Source organism: Ranitomeya variabilis, chromosome 1 (genome assembly GCF_051348905.1).
Source record: "Ranitomeya variabilis isolate aRanVar5 chromosome 1, aRanVar5.hap1, whole genome shotgun sequence".
NCBI classification, from domain to species: Eukaryota; Metazoa; Chordata; class Amphibia; order Anura; family Dendrobatidae; genus Ranitomeya; species Ranitomeya variabilis.
In genome coordinates, this window is record NC_135232.1 from 890504076 (window position 1) to 890525517 (window position 21442).

Here is a 21442-nt window from a genome sequence, read left to right on the forward strand (position 1 = left end):
CAGAATTAATTGAGGCGACAACTACACACCTCCACTACGAAAACCTGTGGAGGATAAGAAATAACCCAGAAACGGAATCTCTTTGACCATGAACATGCATTTCTCCAGTTTGGCAAACAGTTTATTGTCCCTGAGTACCTGAAGGACCTGCCGTACATGATCCTGATGAGACTGGAGGTCAGGGGAATAAATTAAGATGTCATCGAGATATACCACCACAAACCTACCTATTAAGTGACTAAATATATAATTGACAAAATGTTGAAACACGGCAGGAGCATTGCTTAACCCAAAAGGCATAACCAAGTTCTCGTAATGTCCCTTTGGAGTATTAAACGCCGTCTTCCATTCATCCCCCTCCTTCATCCGAATGAGATTATATGCCCCCCTGAGATCTAATTTGGAGAACCATTTAGCCCCCACAATTTGGTTAAAGAGGTCCGAAATAAGAGGAAGCGGGAAAGAATCCCGGACCGTAATCTGATTCAATTCACGGAAGTCTAAGCATGGGCGCAAACCCCCGTCTTTCTTCTTAACAAAGAAGAACCCGGCAGCAATGGGTGATGACGAGGGTCTGATATGACCCTTGGCCAGACTTTCCGTGATATAATCCTTCATGGCCTGTCTCTCTGGGGCAGAGATGTTGTATAGCCTACTTTTAGGCAGTTTAGCACCAGGAATGAGACGTACGGCGCAATCATAAGGACGGTGTGGAGGTAGCTCTCGACTCCCCTCCTCAGAGAATACATCCTCAAAATGTGAGATGAATTCAGGCAAAACCTGAGAACTCAATCCGGCCAGCTGAGTACCCAGGCAATGTTCCTGACAAAGCTCACTCCATTTAGTAATCTCCCAAGTCTGCCAGTCTAACATCGGGTTGTGTAACGTGAGCCATGGTAACCCAAGAACTACAGGTGACGGCAAACCCCCCAACACATAACAATCTAAAGACTCAGAGTGTAACGCCCCTATATGTAGGCTCACCCCACGGACGATCTGAGTGAAAGACCCCTGACTCAAAGGTGCAGAATCAATGGCAATTATAGGTATGGGTCTAGACAACTCTTGAGTCTTAAGCCCATGTGCCTGAACAAACCCAGCATCAATTAAATTAAACCCTGCCCCAGAATCCAGAAAGGCAGAGATATTGAACCTACCTTTACCAAGACGAATCTCGGCTGGTAGGAAAAATTGAGGTTTACCTAAGGAGGAAATTAGTACACCCGAATTGCCAACCTCCCCACAACCCGGGCTCAATAGTTTTCCGGCGATTGTTTTCTAGATGGACACACATTCACATAATGACCTCTTCTGCCACAAAAAAACATGCACCCTCCTTATGCCGTACTACTGCAGCCACCTTAGAACGAGAAGCGCCACCCAACTGCATAGGTTCTCCTAGAGACTCAGATTCTGGTGAGTCCAAATCTGAATTGCCCTTGAATAGCGGCGATTCCTTAAGTCTCTGGCGCAGGCGGCGGTCCACACGGATCGCAAGAGACATAGCTGCCTCCAGTGTGGTTGGTGTCTCCTGTAGGGCGAAAACATCTTTTACTTTATCAGATAGACCCTGATAGAATTGACTGCGGAGTGCTGGGTCATTCCACATTGTGTCAGTAGCCCATCTCCGAAACTCAGAGCAGTATTCCTCTACTGTCCGGTCTCCCTGCGTAAGATGGCGTATAGTGGACTCAGCGAGGGAGACGCGGTCAGGATCATCATACACTTGACCTAAGGCTCGAAAAAACTCCTACACAGTCCGTAACGGCAAAGCGTCAGTGGAAAGTGAAAATTCCCAGGCCTGAGGGTCGCGTTGTAAGTAGTGTTGAGCGATACCGTCCGATACTTGAAAGTATCGGTATCGGAAAGTATCGGCCGATACCGGCAAAGTATCGGATCTAATCCGATACCGATACCCGATACCAATACAAGTCAATGGGACTCAAGTATCGGATGGTATCCCTGATGGTTCCCAGGGTCTGAAGGAGAGGAAACTCTCCTTCAGGCCCTGGGATCCATATTAATGTGTAAAAGAAAGAATTAAAATAAAAAATATTGCTATACTCACCTCTCCGACGCAGCCTGGACCTCACCGAGGGAACCGGCAGCGTTGTTTGCTTAAAATTCGCGCGTTTACTTCCTTACGTGAAGTCCCGGCTTGTGATTGGTCGCGTGCCGCCCATGTGGCCGCGACGCGACCAATCACAGCAAGTCGTGACGTAATTTCAGGTCCTTCAGGATTTTAAAATTACGTTCTGTCTTATGATTGGTCGCGTCGCGGTCACATGGGCGACGCGACCAATCACAAGCCGTGACGTCACGGAAGGCTGGACACGCGCGCATTTTAAAATGCGCGCGTGTCCTGCCTCCCGTGACGTCCCGGCTTATGATTGGTCGCGTCACCCATGTGGCCGCGACGCGACCAATCACAGCAAGCCGTGACGTAATTTTAGGTCCTTCAGGATTTTAAAATTACGTTCTGGCTTGTGATTGGTCGCGTCGCGGTCACATGGGCGACGCGACCAATCACAAGCCGTGACGTCACGGGAGGCTGGACACGCGCGCATTTTAAAATGCGCGCGTGTCCAGCCTCCCGTGACGTCACGGCTTGTGATTGGTCGCGTCGCGTCGCGACCAATCATAAGCCAGAACGTAATTTTAAAATCCTGAAGGACCTAAAATTACGTCACGGCTTGCTGTGATTGGTCGCGTCGCGGCCACATGGGCGACGCGACCAATCACAAGCCGGGACGTCACGGGAGGCAGGACACGCGCGCATTTTAAAATGCGCACGTGTCCAGCCTCCCGTGACGTCACGGCTTGTGATTGGTCGCGTCGCCCCTGTGACCGCGACGCGACCAATCATAAGCCAGAACGTAATTTTAAAATCCTGAAGGACCTAAAATTACGTCACGGCTTTCTGTGATTGGTCGCGTCGCGGCCACATGGGCGACGCGACCAATCACAAGCCGGGACGTCATGGGAGGCAGGACACGCGCGCATTTTAAAATGCGCGCGTGTCCAGCCTCCCGTGACGTCACGGCTTGTGATTGGTCGCGTCACCCATGTGACCGCGACGCGACCAATCATAAGCCAGAACGTAATTTTAAAATCCTGAAGGACCTGAAATTACGTCACGGCTTGCTGTGATTGGTCGCGTCGCGGCCACATGGGCGGCACGCGACCAATCACAAGCCGGGACTTCACGTAAGGAAGTAAACGCGCGAATTTTAAGCAAACAACGCTGCCGGTTCCCTCGGTGAGGTCCAGGCTGCGTCGGAGAGGTGAGTATAGCAATATTTTTTTATTTTAATTCTCTCTTTTACACATTTTTACATTAATGTTGTTTCGATACCGATACCCGATACCACAAAAGTATCGGATCTCGGTATCGGAATTCCGATACCCGCAAGTATCGGCCGATACCCTATACTTGCGGTATCGGAATGCTCAACAAAATAATTCCAACCCTCTGCTCCTCAGAACCTGAAGTGTGAGGACACAACCTAAAATACAATTTACAGGCTTCCCTGAATGTAACAAATTTGTCACGCCCCCCCAGAGAACCTGTCAGGTAACGCAATTTTAGGCTCCAGCGAAGCCTGTGGAGGTGTAGCAACCTCTGCAGTGGCCACTGGAGTGCACTTCACAACCGCCGAGCGGAGGTCAGCCACCTCTAGGCTGAGTTGCTGCATTTGTCCAGCTAAAGCAACAATGGGGTCCATATTGGACCAAGAAAATTTTTATGGTACAGTGATACTGTCACGCCGTAAGCGGCGATAAAGGGGCAGGACGGCGTACTGGGACCCGCACCTGACCCTGCCACAATAATGGGGCCCTGGATTTCCCTTATCTCAGGGGTACCTATGATGGTTAGGAGGCCTGAGCTGCCAGCGTATCCCTGTCTCCTGAGTTGCCCCTATCAGGGGCCCCCTCTCCCCCCAAAGGAGGTGGACTGCACCAGTGTAACTATAACAAACAACAGGGTGAACAGACAAGGTAACTAAAAGTCTCAAACTCACCAAATGCTTACACAACCACAGAGGAAACACAGAGAAGGGAAGACAAGGAATAAACTAGGAAGGAAAACAGGTTTTACATGCAACCAAAACAGCAGACACCAATCTCTGTAAATAAACCTCCAATTCCAACACTACGCTCCTTCAACCTCCAAGCCAGGCAGTAGAAATGATCACTGACAATAGCTGAAGTCAGGACTGGGTCTGTATAGAGGATCAGATTACAAGATCCACTTCAGCTGAGAGACCCAGCTCTCAGCAACACAGCAATAAGGTTAACTCCTGCACTGCTGGCACAAAGCAGCCAGGTCAGAATACATGTGAAGAGCTTCTGTTCACTGTGTGTGAACGAGCCCCAGAGCGCTGCGGTTCTCTGGAACCTCTCTGTCGCGGAAGCCCCGTGACACATAGGGTTTACATTTGACCTAATAACAAGGGGTTCACTAAGATTTTATTGCTGTCAGAGGGTTAGAATTAGATGACCTAAAATCTTATTAAGAGCTGACGCTATTACTGTGTAATCACCGCAAGCACCCGAATATTGGTACTCACTATTAACTTGACTCTTGTGTGTCTGGGCCAGAACTGTCGGGGTTGTCACCATTGTTGCCGGGGAAAAGACTTCATGACTGGAGGAGACCATTGCACCTGACTGATGACGGCGGATCAGGTACAAAAGGGACTGAGCGTGGGAAGACGGGTTATTGGTGGGTATCCAGCGTGTGCGACAAGAGAAGTTTGACTCCCTCTCCACTGACCGATGCCAATTGACAGGGCCATGTGATCTGACTATGGTCCCCTCTCAGACAGACCTTGTTTCTGAAAGGGACATTTACACACCACCCTCTGACCCCAAGAGTGCTTACCGGACTGTGCCTCTGACAGCTGTAGACGTACCGTGCAGTACCAATCCCATGGTGCATGCTGAGTACAGGAGTGAGATTGCGGCCTACTCTCCTAACTGTGCACTTCAACAGCGGTGCTGTGGATTTGCTCGCGGACAGCTCCCCGTTCCAAGATCAGGAGACCACGTGCAGAAGAAGCCGGATCCTTCACCGCCGTGCAGAGACAGTGCTTCACTTATCTCCAGGACCGGATCAGAGACTTCTTGCGCCACCTACGGCGCCATCGTGGGATTTTCCAGCCTTCATCGTCCAGGAACCAGAGACTGATAAGTTAACTTGTTTACTTGACCCTCAGCTATTACCCTGTTGCCGGAATCATTTGTGTATTATTTACATATTGTTACCCCATTCTCCCTGTGTGGAGAGTAACTGCTGAATTGGTTAATTATAAAGAACCCATTAACTCTTGCTCTGTCTCCTGCCTGTCACTGCATCCCTCGGTCCTGCTAGTACCTTACATAGTGGCAGGATCCTCAGAGAAAGAGTTGCAGCTTACCTGGCCTCCCATATTTATTGCAGCCAGTCATAGAGGCTGAAGCAGAGGGGCTGGAGTGCAAGATGGCAGCATCATATTAACCCTGGGACAGGGAAGGTGTGTGGCAGCCTGCGTGAAAGCGTTGATGGTGAGGGGCATGGCTGGGTCCAGAGCGTACTCATGCACCGTGATGTCACAATGCAGGAACTCAAGCGCTCTGGCAGGCGGATTTGCCATGTGGGCCACTGGCCAGGAGATTATGCTTGAACCTCAGGTGGATTGGAATTCTGCTCACCCAGAATGCAGGTAAGCTATGAGTCTATTTCCCTTCTGATCCTGTCCCTAACCACCACAGCAAGAGGGTTGGCCATTAGTGATGAGCGAGTATACTCGTTGCTCAGGTTTTCCTGAGCACGCTCGGGTGGTCTCCGAGTATTTATGACTGCTCGGAGATTTGGTTTTCCTTGCTGCAGCTGGATGATTTACGGCTACTAGTCAGCCTGAATACATGTGGGGGTTGCCTGGTTGCTAGGGAATCCCCACATGTAATCAAGCTGTCTAGTAGCTGCAAATCATCCAGCTGCGGCAAGGAAAACTAAATCTCCGAGCAGTCATAAATACTCGGAGATTACCCGAGCATGCTCAGGAAAATCCGAGCAACGAATATACTCACTCATCACTATTGGCAATATCTCTCACCAGCAGGACAAGTGCCTCCAAGTTCTAGTAAGTGAGGAGAGACCAGAAAATAATAATTCTATATATCTCTTGTTTATTATGTTCTGGTCATAATAAAGGACATTCAATCAAATTTCACGGTGAATTAAATTTTTTTTCAGATCCTCTTATCTACAGTATACCTTCTAGGCTGTGGTTGCAGATGCCACTCAGAGGTAGATCACTTTTAAAGATGATTTATCAGCCTTCCTTTACTGGATGTCTTAGTAAATACTTTTTTCACCTTGATATAACAGTTCTGGAGCATCTTTTCTTAGATCTCTGAGGTGTCCCAATTCCTGGGGTTTCTCTCTTAGAAATGTGTAAATTCACAACTGGGTGTTAACCATTCCCCTTGTTAATGAGATGTGAGTGCTGATGGTGACATGTTACGCAGAGCTGTATGCTATTCATGTTGGTGCATATTTTTTAATTCTGAAACTGAATTCACACTTCAATTTTTTTCTCATACATGAAAAACTTTTTTTTTTTCATTGTGTTGGATCCATTTTTGGGCCATGTATCAAATTTCACAATCCGTCATCTGTTTCTATCTTATGAAAGTGAAAAATGCATAGAACTCAAATGACACATGGATTTTATCGGAGGGCTATTCACCTTTCTCATGGACACATTAACTTGAATGAGCTACAGTGGCATGTAAAGTTTGGACGCCCCTGGTCAAAATTACTGCAATAAAGCTAGTCGAAGATGAAATGATCTCTAAAAGGCCTAACCCATTCACCCCCCTGGCCATTTTCCATTTTTGTGTTTCTGTTTTTTGCTCCCCTTCTTCCCAGAGGCATAACTTTTTTATTTTTCCGTCAATATGGCCATGTGAGGTCTTGTTTTTTGCAGGTCAATTTGTACTTTTGAACGATACAATTGATTTTACCATATAATGTACTGGAAAATGGCAAAAAAAATCCAGGTGCAGTGAAATTGCAAAAAAAAGTGCAATTCCACAATTCTTTTTTTTTCACTATATTCATCAAATGCTAAAAGTGACCTACCATTTATTTTGATTCTCCATTACGAGTTTGTGAATATCAAACACGTCAACGTTCTTTTTTATTTAAGTGGTGAAAAAAATCCAAAGTTTTTAAAAAAAAATTAAAAAAGAGTTATTTTCTGAGACCTGTAGCGTCTCCATTTTTCATGATCTGTGGCTGGGTGTGGCTGGGTTATTTTTATGCGTACCGAGCTGACTTTTTTTATCCATACCATATTGTGATAGATGCAAAGTTTTGATCGCCTGTTATTGCATTTTATTACAATGTTGTGGCAACCAAAAAAAATAATTCTTTTTGAATTTTTGAATTTTGAATTTTTTTCTCGTTACGCCATTTACCAATCTGATTATTTTTATTTTTATTTTGACAGAACAGGCGTTTCTGAACGCGGCAATACCAAATATGTGTATTTTTAATATTATTTAATTGTTGAACACTATTTCCCGATCCATGAGTGGCTTAACCTTGATCTTGAGTTCTAGACCGGTATGTCTGAACTAAGCTCTAAAGTGTCAGCATATCTGACCCCAGCTGCAGTACCAGGTTCTGCCCAGGAGTGGTACCTGGCGACTACCTGCCACACAAGCCTGACCTCACCACTAGAAGCTCCATTAACCACTTAATGACCGCCGATATGCCTTTTAACGGCGGTAGTTAAGGGTATTTAAACCACAGCGCCGTTGATTAATAGCGCTGGGGAAAAAGTGTATAGCACCCCCCAGAGTTGGATTTTCTCTGGGGTCTCGGTTGCCAGGGTTAGTTAGGGGAACAAGATTCGGGTCGTTTTTTACAGATCCCCAGGTTGCGATTGCCGGTAATTGATCGTTTATCGGCTGCCGCAAAAAAACCTGCTCTTTACCATTTAATTTCTCTGTCCTCTGATGTGATCGCACATCAGAGGACAGAGAAATGGGGTCCCCGATCACCCCCTGATACTTACCCGTGTCCCCCAGTGCTCCTCGTGGTTCCCTATGGGTGCCGCCATCTTCTTCCGGCAAAAAAATGGTGCCCGCCGGCCGGCACCCAGCAGATCTTTGGGGTCAGTTTTTACCGACCCCTGTTTTGCGATCACCGGTAATTAACCGTTTACCAGCGACCGCAAAAAAAAATGTGATGTGTCTGTCATTCTCTGTCCTCTGATGTGATTTCATTTTGGTCACTGTGGTAGATCCTATCACAGTGATCAAAATAAAAACAATAGTAATTACCCCCCCCTTATCACCCCCTTAGTTAGGAAAAAATAATAAAATAATAAATAATAAAAAAATGTATGTATTTCCATTTTACAATTAGGGTTACAGTTGGGCTAAACTGAGTTTGGCTAAAGTTAGGGTTGGAGCTAGGGTTGGGGCTAAAGTTAGGGTTAGGATTGCGGCTAAAGTTAGGGTTAGAGTTGGGGCTAAAGTTAGGGTTAGGGTTGGGGCAAAAGATAGGTTTAGGGTTGGGGCTAAAGTTAGGGTTGGGGCTTAAGTTAGGGTTAGAGTTGAGATTAGGGTTAGGGATTAGGGTTTAGATTAGGGTTAGGGTTGGCATTAGGGTTAGGAGTGGCATTAGGGTTAGGTTTGAGATTAGGGTTAGGTTTGGGATTAGGGTTAGGTTTGAAATTAGGGTTGAGATTAGGATAAGGGGTGTGTTGGGCTTAGGGTTTTGATTAGGGTTATGGTTAGGGTTGGGATTAGGGTTAGGGGTCTTTTAGGGTTAGGGTGTGATTACGGTTATTTTTAGGGTTGTGATTAGGATTTCGATCGGGTTGGGATTAGGGTTAGGGGGGTGTTGTGGTTAGGGTTGGAATTGGGGGTTTTCCTCTGTTTAGGTACATCAGGTGGTCTCCAAACGCGACAGCCAATTTTGCGCTCAAAAAGTCAAATGGTGCTCCCTTGTTTCTGAGCTCTGCCATGCGCCCAAACATTGGTTTACCCCCACAAATGGGGCATCAGCGTACTTAGGACTGATTGGACAACAACTTTTGGGGTCGTTTCTCCTGTTACCCTTGCAAAAATAAAAAAAATTGGGGGCTAAAAAATCATTTTTGTGGAAAAAATTTTATTTTTATTTTCACGACTCTGCATCATAAACTTCTGTGAAGCACTTGGGGGTTTAAAGTGCTCACCACACATCTAGGTAAGTTCCTTGGGGGTCTAGTTTTCAAAATGGGGTCACATGTAGGGGGTTTCTACTGTTTAGGTACATCAGGGGCTCTGCAAACGCAATATAATGCCGGCAGACCATTCCATCAAAGTCTGCATTTTAAAAAGTCACTACTTCCTTTCCGAGCCCCGATGTGTGCCCAAACAGTGGTCCCTCCCCACATATGGGGTATCAGCGTACTCAGGACAAACTGGATAACAAATTTTGGGGTCCAATTTCTCCTGTTACCCTTGAGAAAATAGAAAATTGGGGGCGAAAAAATATCATTTTTGAGGAAAAAAAACAGATTTTTTTCTTTTCACGGCTCTACGTTATAAATTTCTGTGAATCACTTGGGGGTTCAAGTTGCTCAACACACATCTAGATAAGTTCCTTAATGGTTCTAGTTTCCAAAATGGGGTCACTTATGGGGGGTTTCCACTGTTTAGGCATATCAGGGGCTCTCCAAACGCGACATGGCGTTTGATCTCAATTCCAGCCAATTCTGCATTGAAAAAGTCAAACGGAACTCCTTCTCTTCCAAGCTCTGCCATGCGCCCAAACAATGGTCTACCCCCACATATGGGGTATCAGCGTACTCAGGATAAATTGCACAACAACTTTCATGGTCTAATTTCTCCTGTTACCCTTGTGAAAATAAAAAATTTGTGGGAGAAAATTCATTTTTGTGTAAAAAATACGATATTTTTTATTTTCACGGTTCTACGTTATAAACTTCTGTGAAGCACTTGGGGGTTCAAAGTTCTCACCACACATCTAGATAAGTTCCTTAAGGGGTATAGTTTCCAATATGGTGTCACTTGTGGGGGGTTTCCACTGTTTAGGCACATCAGGGGCTCTCCAAACGCGACATGGCGTCTGATCTCAATTCCAGCCAATTCTGCATTGAAAAAGTCAAATGGTGCTCTTTCTCTTCCAAGTCTTGCTGTGCGCCCAAACAGTGGTTTATCCCCACATATGGGGTATCGGCGTATTCAGGGGAAATTGCACAACAAACTTCATGGTTCATTTTCTCTTTTTACACTTGTGAAAATAAAAAAATGTGTTATGAAGTAAAAAAAAGTTAAATGTTAATTTTTTCCTTCCACATTGCTTCAGTTCCTGTGAAGCACGTATAGGGTTGATAAACTTCTTGAATGTGGTTTTGAGCACCTTGAGGGGTGTAGTTTTTAGAATTGTGTCAAATTTGGGTATTTTCTGTCATGTACAAACCTCAAAGTGACTTTAAATATGAGATGGTCCCTAAAAAATATGGTTTTGTAAATTTTGTTGTAATAATGAGAAATCACTGGTCAACTTTTAACCCTTATAACGTCCTCTAACAAAAAAAAAATTGCTTCCAAAATTGTGCTGATGTAAAGTAGACATGTGGTAAATGTTATTTATTAACTATTTTGTGCGACATATCTCTCTGAGGGCATAAAAATTAAAAGTTTAAAAATTGCAAAATTTTAAACATTTTCACCATATTTCCGTTGTTTTCATAAATAATCGGAAGTAATATCGAAGAAATGATACCACTAACATGAAGTACAATATGTCACAAAAAAAACATCTCCGAATCAGTGGGATCCGTTAAAGTGTTCCAGAGTTATAACCTCATAAAGTGACAGTGGTCAGAATTGAAAAATTGGCTCGGTCATTAAGTACCAAATTGACTCTGTCACTAAGGGGTTAAACACCAAGGTAGACGCTTAGTTACACCCCTTCCTGGGTAGGCCCCGTCTTGTGGCACAGTGGGTTCCCAAATCCATGTGCGCCATGGCTGGGTGTAACAGTCTGCTCGGCCCAGCCATGACCACAAAATAAGGTCTGAAACCTTGATAAAAGCTATCTGATCTAGGGTTGAGCGACTTTTATTTTTATAAAATCGGGTCGGGTTTCACGAAACCCGACTTTCTCAAAAGTCGGGTCGAGTGAAATCGGCCGATCCTATAAAAAAGTCGGGGTCGGGGTCGGCCGAAACGCGAAACCCAATGCAGTGCAATGGGATACTATGGTTCCCAGGGTCTGAAGGAGAGGAAACTCTCCTTCAGGCCCTGGGATCCATATTTAAGTGTAAAATAAAGAATTAAAATAAAAAATATTGATATACTCACCCTCTGACGCGCCCTGGTAGTAATTGGCATCTTCCGTTCCTAAGAATGGCGCTTGAAAGACCTTTCGATGACGTCACGGCTTGTGATTGGTCGCGGCGGCCCACGTGACCGCTGAGCGACCAATCACAACAAGCCGTGACGTAATTCTCAGGTCCTAAATTCCTCATTCTAGGAATTTAGGCCATGAGAATTACGTCACGGCTTGTGATTGGTCGCTGAGCGGTCACGTGGGCCGCCGCGACCAATCACAAGCCGTGACGTCATCGAAAGGTCCTTCACGCGCTCATTCTTAAGAAGGAAGGCTGCCGGAAAGAAGCCGAGGGTGAGTATATTCCTATTAGGTATATACTCACCCTCGGACGCACCCTGCTTCTTTCCGGCAGCCTTCCTTCTTAAGAATCAGCGCGTGAAGGACCTTTCGATGACGTCACGGCTTGTGATTGGTCGCGGCGGCTCACGTGACCGCTCAGCGACCAATCACAAGCCGTGACGTAATTCTCATGGCCTAAATTCCTAGAATGAGGAATTTAGGACCTGAGAATTACGTCACGGCTTGTTGTGATTGGTCGCTCAGCGGTCACGTGGGCCGCCGCGACCAATCACAAGCCGTGACGTCATCGAAAGGTCTTTCAAGCGCTATTCTTAGGAACGGAAGATGCCGGTTATCAGCGGCGATGTCCAGGCTGCGTCGGAGAGGTGAGTATATCAATATTTTTTATTTTAATTCTTTATTTTACACTTAAATGTGGATTCCGATTTCCGATATCGCAAACATATCGGAACTCGGTATTGGAATTCCGATACCAGATTCAGAAGATCGCCGACCTCATGGCCGACCCCACACAGGGGTCGGGTCGGGTTTCATGAAACCCGACTTTGCCAAAAGTCGGCGACTTCTGAAAATGGCCGACCCGTTTCGCTCAACCCTAATCTGATCACACACATTGTAATAATTATAGGGGATAACTCAGGAGACTCTTTGCGTGGAACAAGACAACTACAGGACACAGTTTTATAAGTGGTAAAGTCTATATTATCACACGGTGATTCAAACAGGTGCAGAGAGAAACTCAAGTCCACAACACTTGGTGCAAATATCAAATGCAGCTCAGCAGTCTATAGGAAACTTCAGAGGAAAATGCAATCATGCAGAAAGTCTATGAAGCACAATTATTCTTGAGGATACTTGAGACGAATAAGTCCTTGCTTAGTCCTAAACATAGATAGATATGCTTATAAGGCAGTTCAAATAATATCTTAGCTCAACCAGGAAGGTCTGGGTAATAGTCTCAGGTTCTTGCAGAGCAGCAAACAGCTTACATGTCCAGAAAATGCAGATGGAAGTAAACACGAGCAGCAGATGAAGGAGGATTACTGGAACTGGTGTATGCAGCAGGAACTCAGAGCAGAGTAGCAGGATAACCCCACAGGTTCACAGGAGCAGGTATATAGCCAGGGAGTCACCAGAGGTCAGGAGCTGGATGCAAGGCAGAATACTCTAGCACAGACTGAAGGCTGGGGTGGAGTTTTATAGCAGGAAGACACAGTGCACATGAGACCAAAGACGCCATCTTGGAAAAGGGCAGTAATGCACAAAAAGGTAATAAAAAATGTCCAGACTCCTGACATACATCTCAAAGGGTTGCCAAACTTTTGCATTGGCGCATTTTCCTTTTTTGTAATTTTTAAAATGTAAAAAATTACAATATATATTTGTTTGCCTTAAATTCAAAGGAAATGTGTCATCTTTAACTTAAGGCCTTTTAGAGATCATTTCATCTTCAACTTGCTTAACCGTTCAAAATATCATTCATTTTGACCAGGGGTGCCCAAGAAGTATCGTTTCTCCTTGAGGAGAATGATATGCTAAGCAAATCAGAATCTCAATTTGCAGACACTGTGTTTCAGGGTACTGCCCCTTCTCAGTGCAAAGTGGAGATCTGGTTTGTCTCTTCAGAGAGGAAGTGAACTAGAACTCTAGTGCTACCTATTGGAAGTAGCAATCCTACAAGTCAATGTCGACCCTTTAACGAGCCTTGTCACATGACTTAGAATAATAGCCAAACCAGAATCTCAATTTGCAGATACTGTGCTTCGGGGTACAGCCCCTCGTCAGTGAAAAGTTGAGATCTGGTTTGGCTGTGTGAGAGGCGTCCGACCGATATCCAAGAAGTACTGTTTCTCCTTGCCGACATTGACATGCTAAGCATGCTGAGAAATATGCTAATTATGCAAATTGTATCTTCAGAGAGGACTAGAACTCTAGTGCCACCTATTGGAAGTAGCATTCCTAGAGCCCAAACTTTTACATACCACTGTGCATTGATCTGGAAATTCGATCAAAATAACACATGTTGCCATTGCATTTTTGGGTACAATGTATTTGTAAAATTCATGGATGTATGAAAATGCCAATTTCAATTTAAGGGGTTGATTCATGTGAATTACCTACCATATATAATCTCTTTTGTAAATACTTAGTGTTTCCAAATATTTTTGTAATCTGGGATGCTCTCCTGGTCACATGATCTCTGGCTGAGAATCCTCTAAGGCTGGATTCACACTACCATATAATAGGGCTGAGTGCTATAAGATAAAACTGTCATGATTCCCAATGGCAGGGAAACATCAGAACACAAAAATAACGGACGAGCTCTGGGTGATGGAATCTCGAGCTGACCGTGAGCTAAATCTACCACACAACTAATAGTAGCCAGGGAGCATACCTACGACTTCCTAGATGCCACGCGCCAGCCGGAGGACTAACTACGCCTGGTAGAGGAAGGAACAGACCTGGCTTACCTCTAGGGAAATACCCCAAAAGATGATAGCAGCCCCCCACATGTAATAATGGTGAGTTAAGAGGAAAAGACATACACAGTATGAAAGTAGATTTAGCAAAGAGAGGTCCACTTACTAGATAGCAGAAGGATACAAAAGAGGACTTCACGGTCAACTGAAAACCCTTTCAAAAAACCATCCTGAAATTACTTTAAGACTCCTGTGTCAACTCATGACACAGGAGTGGCAATTTCAGCCCGCAAGAGCTTCCAGCTACAGAGAATAACAAAAACTGCAAACTGGACAAAAGATACAAAACAAAAGGACAAAGTCCACTTAGCTGATCAGCAGACTAGTAGCAGGAACATGCAACCGAAGGCTCTGGTTACAATGATGACCGGCAAGGAAATGACTGGAGAGCAAGGCTAAATAGGAAACTCCCAAACACTGATGGGAGCAGGTGAACTGAGACAGCAAAGCACACACAAGTCACCAGTACCACCAGCAACCACCAGGGGAGCCCAAAAAGCGGATTCACAACATAAAACATCGCATAGCACTCGGCCCAGTGTTATACTATGGGGCAGCTCAGATCTGTGATTACTTTCTCATGCCTACTCGCATGAGAGAACAATAGCAGCATCCTGTGATTGGCAGCGAGACACGTCTCACTTGCACCCATACAAGTCTATGGGTGAGAGTGAATCATCGCACTGCACTTGGATATCACCCGAGTGATGTGCGATGTACGCCGACGCTGGCAGCAGAGGAGATGGAGAAATTACTTTCTCTGTCTTCTCCGCAGCTGTACTCTGCTGATCCAGTCATGCGAGAGGATCGGAGCACAGTAGCATGACGCTCGGCTCACACTGGCTGCAGAGCAGGACCCGAGGGTCATTAGCATATTGCATCGAATACTATACACTGGTGTGACTCTAGCCTTATGAAATGTCACATCATCCCTTGCTTTTGAGCAAGGAATAGAAAGTACCTAAACTATAATAAATATTGGTCAAGTCATGTGAGACAGTTTTTTTTAGCAAATTCTGGCATATTCTCCAAATTTCTTTGATTCTTTTCTTTTGTGAAAATGTGTAGACCATAAACAGCACCAAATACATCAATGTGACTGTACTGATAAATCTTTTCAGTTTGAGAATTTCCTTTAACTCAATACATAAGAATTAGTGGATAACATGACATTTGCAAACAGCAACACAATATTTGCATAAAGTAAAGTTTGCATATCCCTGGACTTCTTGTTTATCTTCCTCATTTGGCCTGTTATCGGTTAATTGAGTGATTTCTGATCTAGGCTCAGTTTAACTGCATATGTACTGGGTCTGTTTTCGATTTTCAACCAAGAGGACCAGCTTCAGATTTTCATGGGCCCCGAGCGAAAGAGTCTCAATGGGCCCCTTTAACACATACCACTCACTAGTACAGGCTGAGTACATGTGGGGGTTGCTTGGTTGCTAGAGAATCCCCACATGTAATCAAGCTGACTAGTAGCTGTAAATCATTCAGCTGCGGCGATGAAAACTAAATCTCCAAACACTAACAAATACTCAGAGACCACCCGAGCGTGCTCGGGAAAACCCGAGCAACGAGTATATTCACTCATCACTACATACCACAATTCATGATGCACAGATACAGCAGAGAACTATAGGTATAGTACAATGCCAAAGATTTCACTTACATTACATGAGAGATATCTATTGTGAATACTACAATACCATACATATAGTATGTATAGTACTGTATCTGTATAGTATAATGTACAGCCCATAATCCTTCATATAGTATAATACGCAGACCATAGCCTTCATATAATATAATGCACTGCCCATAGTCCTTCATATACTGTAACACACTGCTCATTTTCCTTTATATAGTATAATGCACCTCCATATATAATGCACAGCCCATAGTCATCTAAGTAGCATAATGCACAGACTATAGTCACACATGTAATATAATGCACAGCCCATAGTCATCCATATATTATAATCCACAGCCTATAGTCATACATGTAGTTTAGTGCACAACCCATAATCATCCATGTAGTATAATGCACATCCCATAGTCATTCATGTAGTATAATGCACAGCCCATAGTCATCCATGTAGTATGGCCACCGTGTACTCACTGATTTAAAAAAAATAATAATGATAATAATACTCACCACCCATTTGCTCCCCCACCAAGCAGTGTCCTCTTCTGAAGCTGGCTGCTGACTTCAGAGTGCAAGTGACATGAGCATATGATGGAACTGCTATGTGCTCCCGGTCATGTGCACGCCGACTACAGCTGCCGGTCTCTGATTGTTCATCAGCGTGTTTTCCCGCGCATGGACCCGAATGGGTCTGTGCCTTGCAATACATTTCAACTGAATGTGCGTCCAAGGACACACATCCAGCTGACCTAGTTGCTGGCGTCAATGGGCCCCTCAGTCGCCGGGCCCAGGCGGTCGCAGAGGCAACTGCTGTGACCATTGTAGTTACACCCGTGACAATGGTGAGTGGCCCCCCTTTTGCCCAGGGCCCTGGCACTTGCTTTTTCTAGTGATGGGCGAGTGTACTCGTTCCTCGGGTTTTCCTGAGCACGCTCGGGTGGTCTCTGAGTATTTATGACTGCTCAGAGATTTAGTTTTCATTGTGGCAGCTGAATGATTTACAGCTACCAGCCAGGCTGAGTACATGTGGGGGTTGCCTGGTTGCTAGGGAATCCACACATGTAATCAAGCAGGCTGGTAGCTGTAAATCATTTAGCTGACGCGATGAAAACTAAGTCTCCGAGCAGTCACAAATACTTGGAGGTCACCCAAGCATGCTCGGGAAAACCCGAGCAAGGAGTACACTTAAAAGTACACTTAAAACATAACATACCAAAAAGAGACAAAAATCACAGCATCAAAAAGCAGTAAAAACTAGTGAGTTTTTACTGCTTTTTGATGCTGTGATTTTTGTCTCTTTTTGGTATGTTATGTTTTAAATAAAGCTGCTTTCTTTTTGATACTTCCTGGTATTTGACTTTAACAAAACTTTATTGATACAGTCAGGTGTGGATTACACATGTTTAAAGCGTTTAAGCAGTGGAAAGCAATACAGGTATAAAAAGGTGGGTGATCCTGGAAGCCAAATTAGGTCACAACATATTGTATAAGGTAACAGGAATATTACAGAGTAGCGAATCAATCAAATGTATAAAGGAAAGTAACAGCATATAATTTGTAGAGATACAGTCCATATTACAGCAACAAAATAGTTGTAAACAAACACATGTGCAAGTGCATTGAGAAAGGTAAGTATCCATAGTGTTAATTAAACATCATAAATAGATAGCTGCATATGTGTCACGCCATATGATAGAGCTAAGTAATATTACCTGCAGGTAAGAGAGGTTATCCAGGCAACCACCACACCTGATGCGCGTTTCACAATAAAACGAACAGGCGAAGCATTTCATTGCGAAACGCGCGTCAGGTGTGGTGAGTTCCTGGATAAGTAATATTACGTGCAGGTAAGAGGTTAGCTGCATATGTGGCAGACCACCTTTTTAAATCTGTGGTGCTTTACCTTTTTAAACATTTTTAGTATTTTTTTTGTGAATAAAGTTTATGTTTTGCTATCACAAATATTGTTTTAGTATTTTTGGTGTGCTATATCTATTAAAATAATCATATAGTTTAATTTATAGATTAAGGGCATGGTCAGACAGCCGTATAACACGGACGACGATCACATTGTAAAGCATGGACTGGCTAGTGGTCCTCCTGACCCGAGCGTGACAGCCCGTATTTTTATGCAACTGTCACATTCGGGTCAGCAGAGCTAATGTTCAGTCCATGCCCTGCGATGCAATCGTCATCCGTGCTATACGGCTTTCTGACTGCATACTCAGGACCGCACTGCAGTATTACATGTATCTTTGTATGAAATGGAACTCGCATTTAAATCTTTTCAAAATAAGCGAAATGTTGGTGGCATGATGTACAGTGAATCTATGAAGAACAGAGTTTAAAAATGTACAAACTGTTCTACCCTCAAAAAAATACCTTGTACATCGAAGTGACCAAATAAGTAGAAATTTAGAGATGGGTCTTTTAAGCTAAGACATTTTTCATTTGAAATCGTAGGTTCTACTTGACCTTGCAACATTGATTTTTGAAGAACAACAGTCACTGGAGGTTATCCTAAAGAAGATTGCAGCAACTATTCTGTCCTTCATGCAGTCTCAGAGATGTACCATCTTCATTGTGGATGAGGACTGTCCCGTGAGTAAACAGTATGGAATTACTATTTTATATTCTAATACTCCTCCCAGAAATATGTCATGGTGCGTGTCATGGCACACTACACTTTAGGCTGTGTGCACACATTCCGGATTTTTCGCGTCTTTTCACTATAAAAACGTGATAAAACCGCGAAAAAAAAACACATCCATTAAGCATCCTATTAATAGAATGCAATCTGCAATTTTTGTGCATATATTGCATTTTTTTCCGTGATAAAAACGCATTGCGGAAAAAAACGCAGCATGTTCATTAATTTAGCGGATTTTTCACAGATTTCCCACTATTTAATGCATTGGGAAGCTCCGGCAAAAAAAACGTGAAAAATCCGCATAAAAAACGCACAAAAAACACGATAAAAACGTGCAAAAAACGCATGCGGATTTCCTGCGGAAAAAGTCCGGTTTTATTCAGGAAATTTCTGCAAATAATCCTGACGTGTGCACATAGCCTTAGGCTATATTCAATCGGCAGTAGTTTTGATCAGTACTTCTATGCCAAAACCAGAAGTTTCTTCAAAACACAGAACAGGTGTTTCTCTGTAAGTTCAAATCCTAGTTTTAGCAGACAAACTCTGCTGAAAAATACTGACTAAATATTGACATGTGAATAAGCTCTGATGTTGCATCCCATTGGGTTGGCCCTACAGTATGGTCTATTTCAACAAAGAGCTGTCCCCATATTACCCCAAGCTATCTATGCCTGATACAGTACTCTAATTTACCTTACCCATTCGATACTCCTGCCTAGTATAGGAATATACCCACCCACTGCACAGCAACTAGAAGAAGTACCAGACTGAAAGTATTCAGTATCCATTCCAACCCACTACTATATGCACAGTATGTATAGGTGTACACAAGTTTTTCTCTCCAGCAAAGAAAAACGGTCCAACTATTCTGATCAGACTCTGATCAGAGTTTGACCAGAGTGGTATCAGTTTTTCTCGGAGGTGGAGAAAATAAAAATGTTTTTCCACCCCTTCCATGAAAATCGGACCGCACTTGGATGTCATTTGAGTACGGTGTGTTGTTTTTCACAAAGCCATAGACTTGCATTGCAAATTTTGATCCGACACTCGGAAAACTAAAGATAGCACTCATCTGATATAATCAGTTTTCTCACTAAATATAATTGAGTTCCATCAAGAGAACAATACAACATATATTAAAGGGAACCTGTCACCCCCAAAATCGATGATGAGCTAAGCCCATCATCATTAGGGGCTTATCTACAGCATTCTGTAATGCTGTAGATAAGCCCCTGATGTTACTTGAAAGAGGAGAAAAAGAGGTTAGATTATACTCACCCAGGGGCATTCCCGCTGCGGTCCGGTCCGATGGGCGTCTCAGGTCCACTCCGGCGCCTCCTATCTTCGTTCTATGACGTCCTCTTCTGGTCTTCACGCTGCGGCTCTGACGCAGGCGTACTTTGTCTGTCCTGTTGAGGGCAGAGCAAAGTACTGAAGTGCGCAGGCGCCGGGCCTCTCTGACCTTTCCGGCGCCTGCGCACTGCAGTACTTTGCTCTGCCCTCAACAGGGCAAACAAAGTATGCCTGCGCCGGAGCCACGGCGTGAAGACCAGAAGAGGACATCATGGAATGAAGATGGGAGGCACTGTAACGGACCTGAGACGCCCATCGGAGCTATTTAAATTTAGCACGGCAAAAAAAGGGGAACAGCACAACACTTCTACTTATCTTCGGGTGCAAGGCCTCCGGCAACCAGTCCAACGATTGCACCAGGTTTATGAAAGCTCAAAAAAAAAGGCAGCACTCCATTTCATCTGTGAAAATGTGGAAGGTTTAATCAACCCACTTGACTGGGCGACATTTCAGCTCCATCTGAGCCTTTCTCAAGCCTTGAGAAAGGCTCAGATGGAGCTGAAACGTCGCCCAGTCAAGTGGGTTGATTAAACCTTCCACATTTTCACAGATGAAATGGAGTGCTGCCTATATTTATATTTATATATACAGTTGTGCTGAAAAGTTTACATACCCCAGCAGAATTTTTGCTTTCTTGGCCTTTATGCGGAAAATATGAAGGATAACACCAAAACTTTTTCTCCACTCATGGCTAGTGATTGGGTGAAGCCATTTATTGTCAAACTACTGTGTTTTCTCTTTTTAAATCATAATGGCAACCCAAAACATCCAAATTACTCTGATCAAAAATTCACATACCCCATTTCTTAATGCCGGGTATTGCCCCCTCTAACATCAATGACAGCTTGAAGTCTTTTGTGGTAGTTGTGGATGATGCTCTTTATTTTCTCAGATGGTAAAGCTGCCCACACTTCTTGGCAAAAAGCCTCCAGTTCCTGTAAATTCCTGGGCTGTCTAACATGAACTGCATGCTTGAGATCTCCCGAAAGTGGCTCAATGATATTGAGATCAGGAGACTGAGATGGCCACTCCAGAACTTCATTTTCTTCTGCTGTAACCAATGACAGGTCGACTTGGCCTTGTATTTTGGATTCACAACATGTTGGAACATCCAAGTACATCCCATGAGCGGCTTCCGGGCTGATGAGTGCAAATTTACCTCCAGTATTTGGTGATAACATGCTGCATTCATCTTTCCTTCAACTTTGACCAAGTTTCCTGTGCCTTTGTAGCTCACACATCCCCAAAACATCAGCGATCTGCCTCCATGCTTTACAGTAGGAATGGTGTTCCTTTCATCATAGTCCTTGTGGACCTCTCTCAAAATGTAACGTTTATGGTTGTGGCCAAAAAGTTCAATTTTGGTCTCATCACTCCAAATTACCTTGTTACAGACTTTTGAGGCTTGTCTCTGTGCTGTTTTGCATATTCTAGGCGAGATACTTTGTGGCATTTGAGCAGTAATGGCTTTCTTCTGGCAACTTGACCATGCAGCCCATTTTTCTTCAAGTGCCTCCTTATTGTGAATCTTGAAACGGCCACACCACTCGTTTTCAGAGAGTCCTGTATTTCAGCTGATGTTATTTGTGGGTTTTTCTTTACAT

General features: G+C 44.1%; 1 protein-coding gene across 2 annotated transcripts in view; it reads left to right on the forward strand.

The window, feature by feature from the left end:
• The window catches only part of PDE5A (phosphodiesterase 5A), a 498536-nt gene that overhangs the window by 261077 nt on the left and 216017 nt on the right, over positions 1-21442 (forward strand). For both annotated transcript variants that reach the window (XM_077278445.1, XM_077278452.1), the window contains exon 6: positions 18299-18436. In XM_077278445.1, the coding sequence (XP_077134560.1) occupies positions 18299-18436 (138 nt within the window). The remainder of the gene's footprint in view (positions 1-18298; positions 18437-21442) is intronic.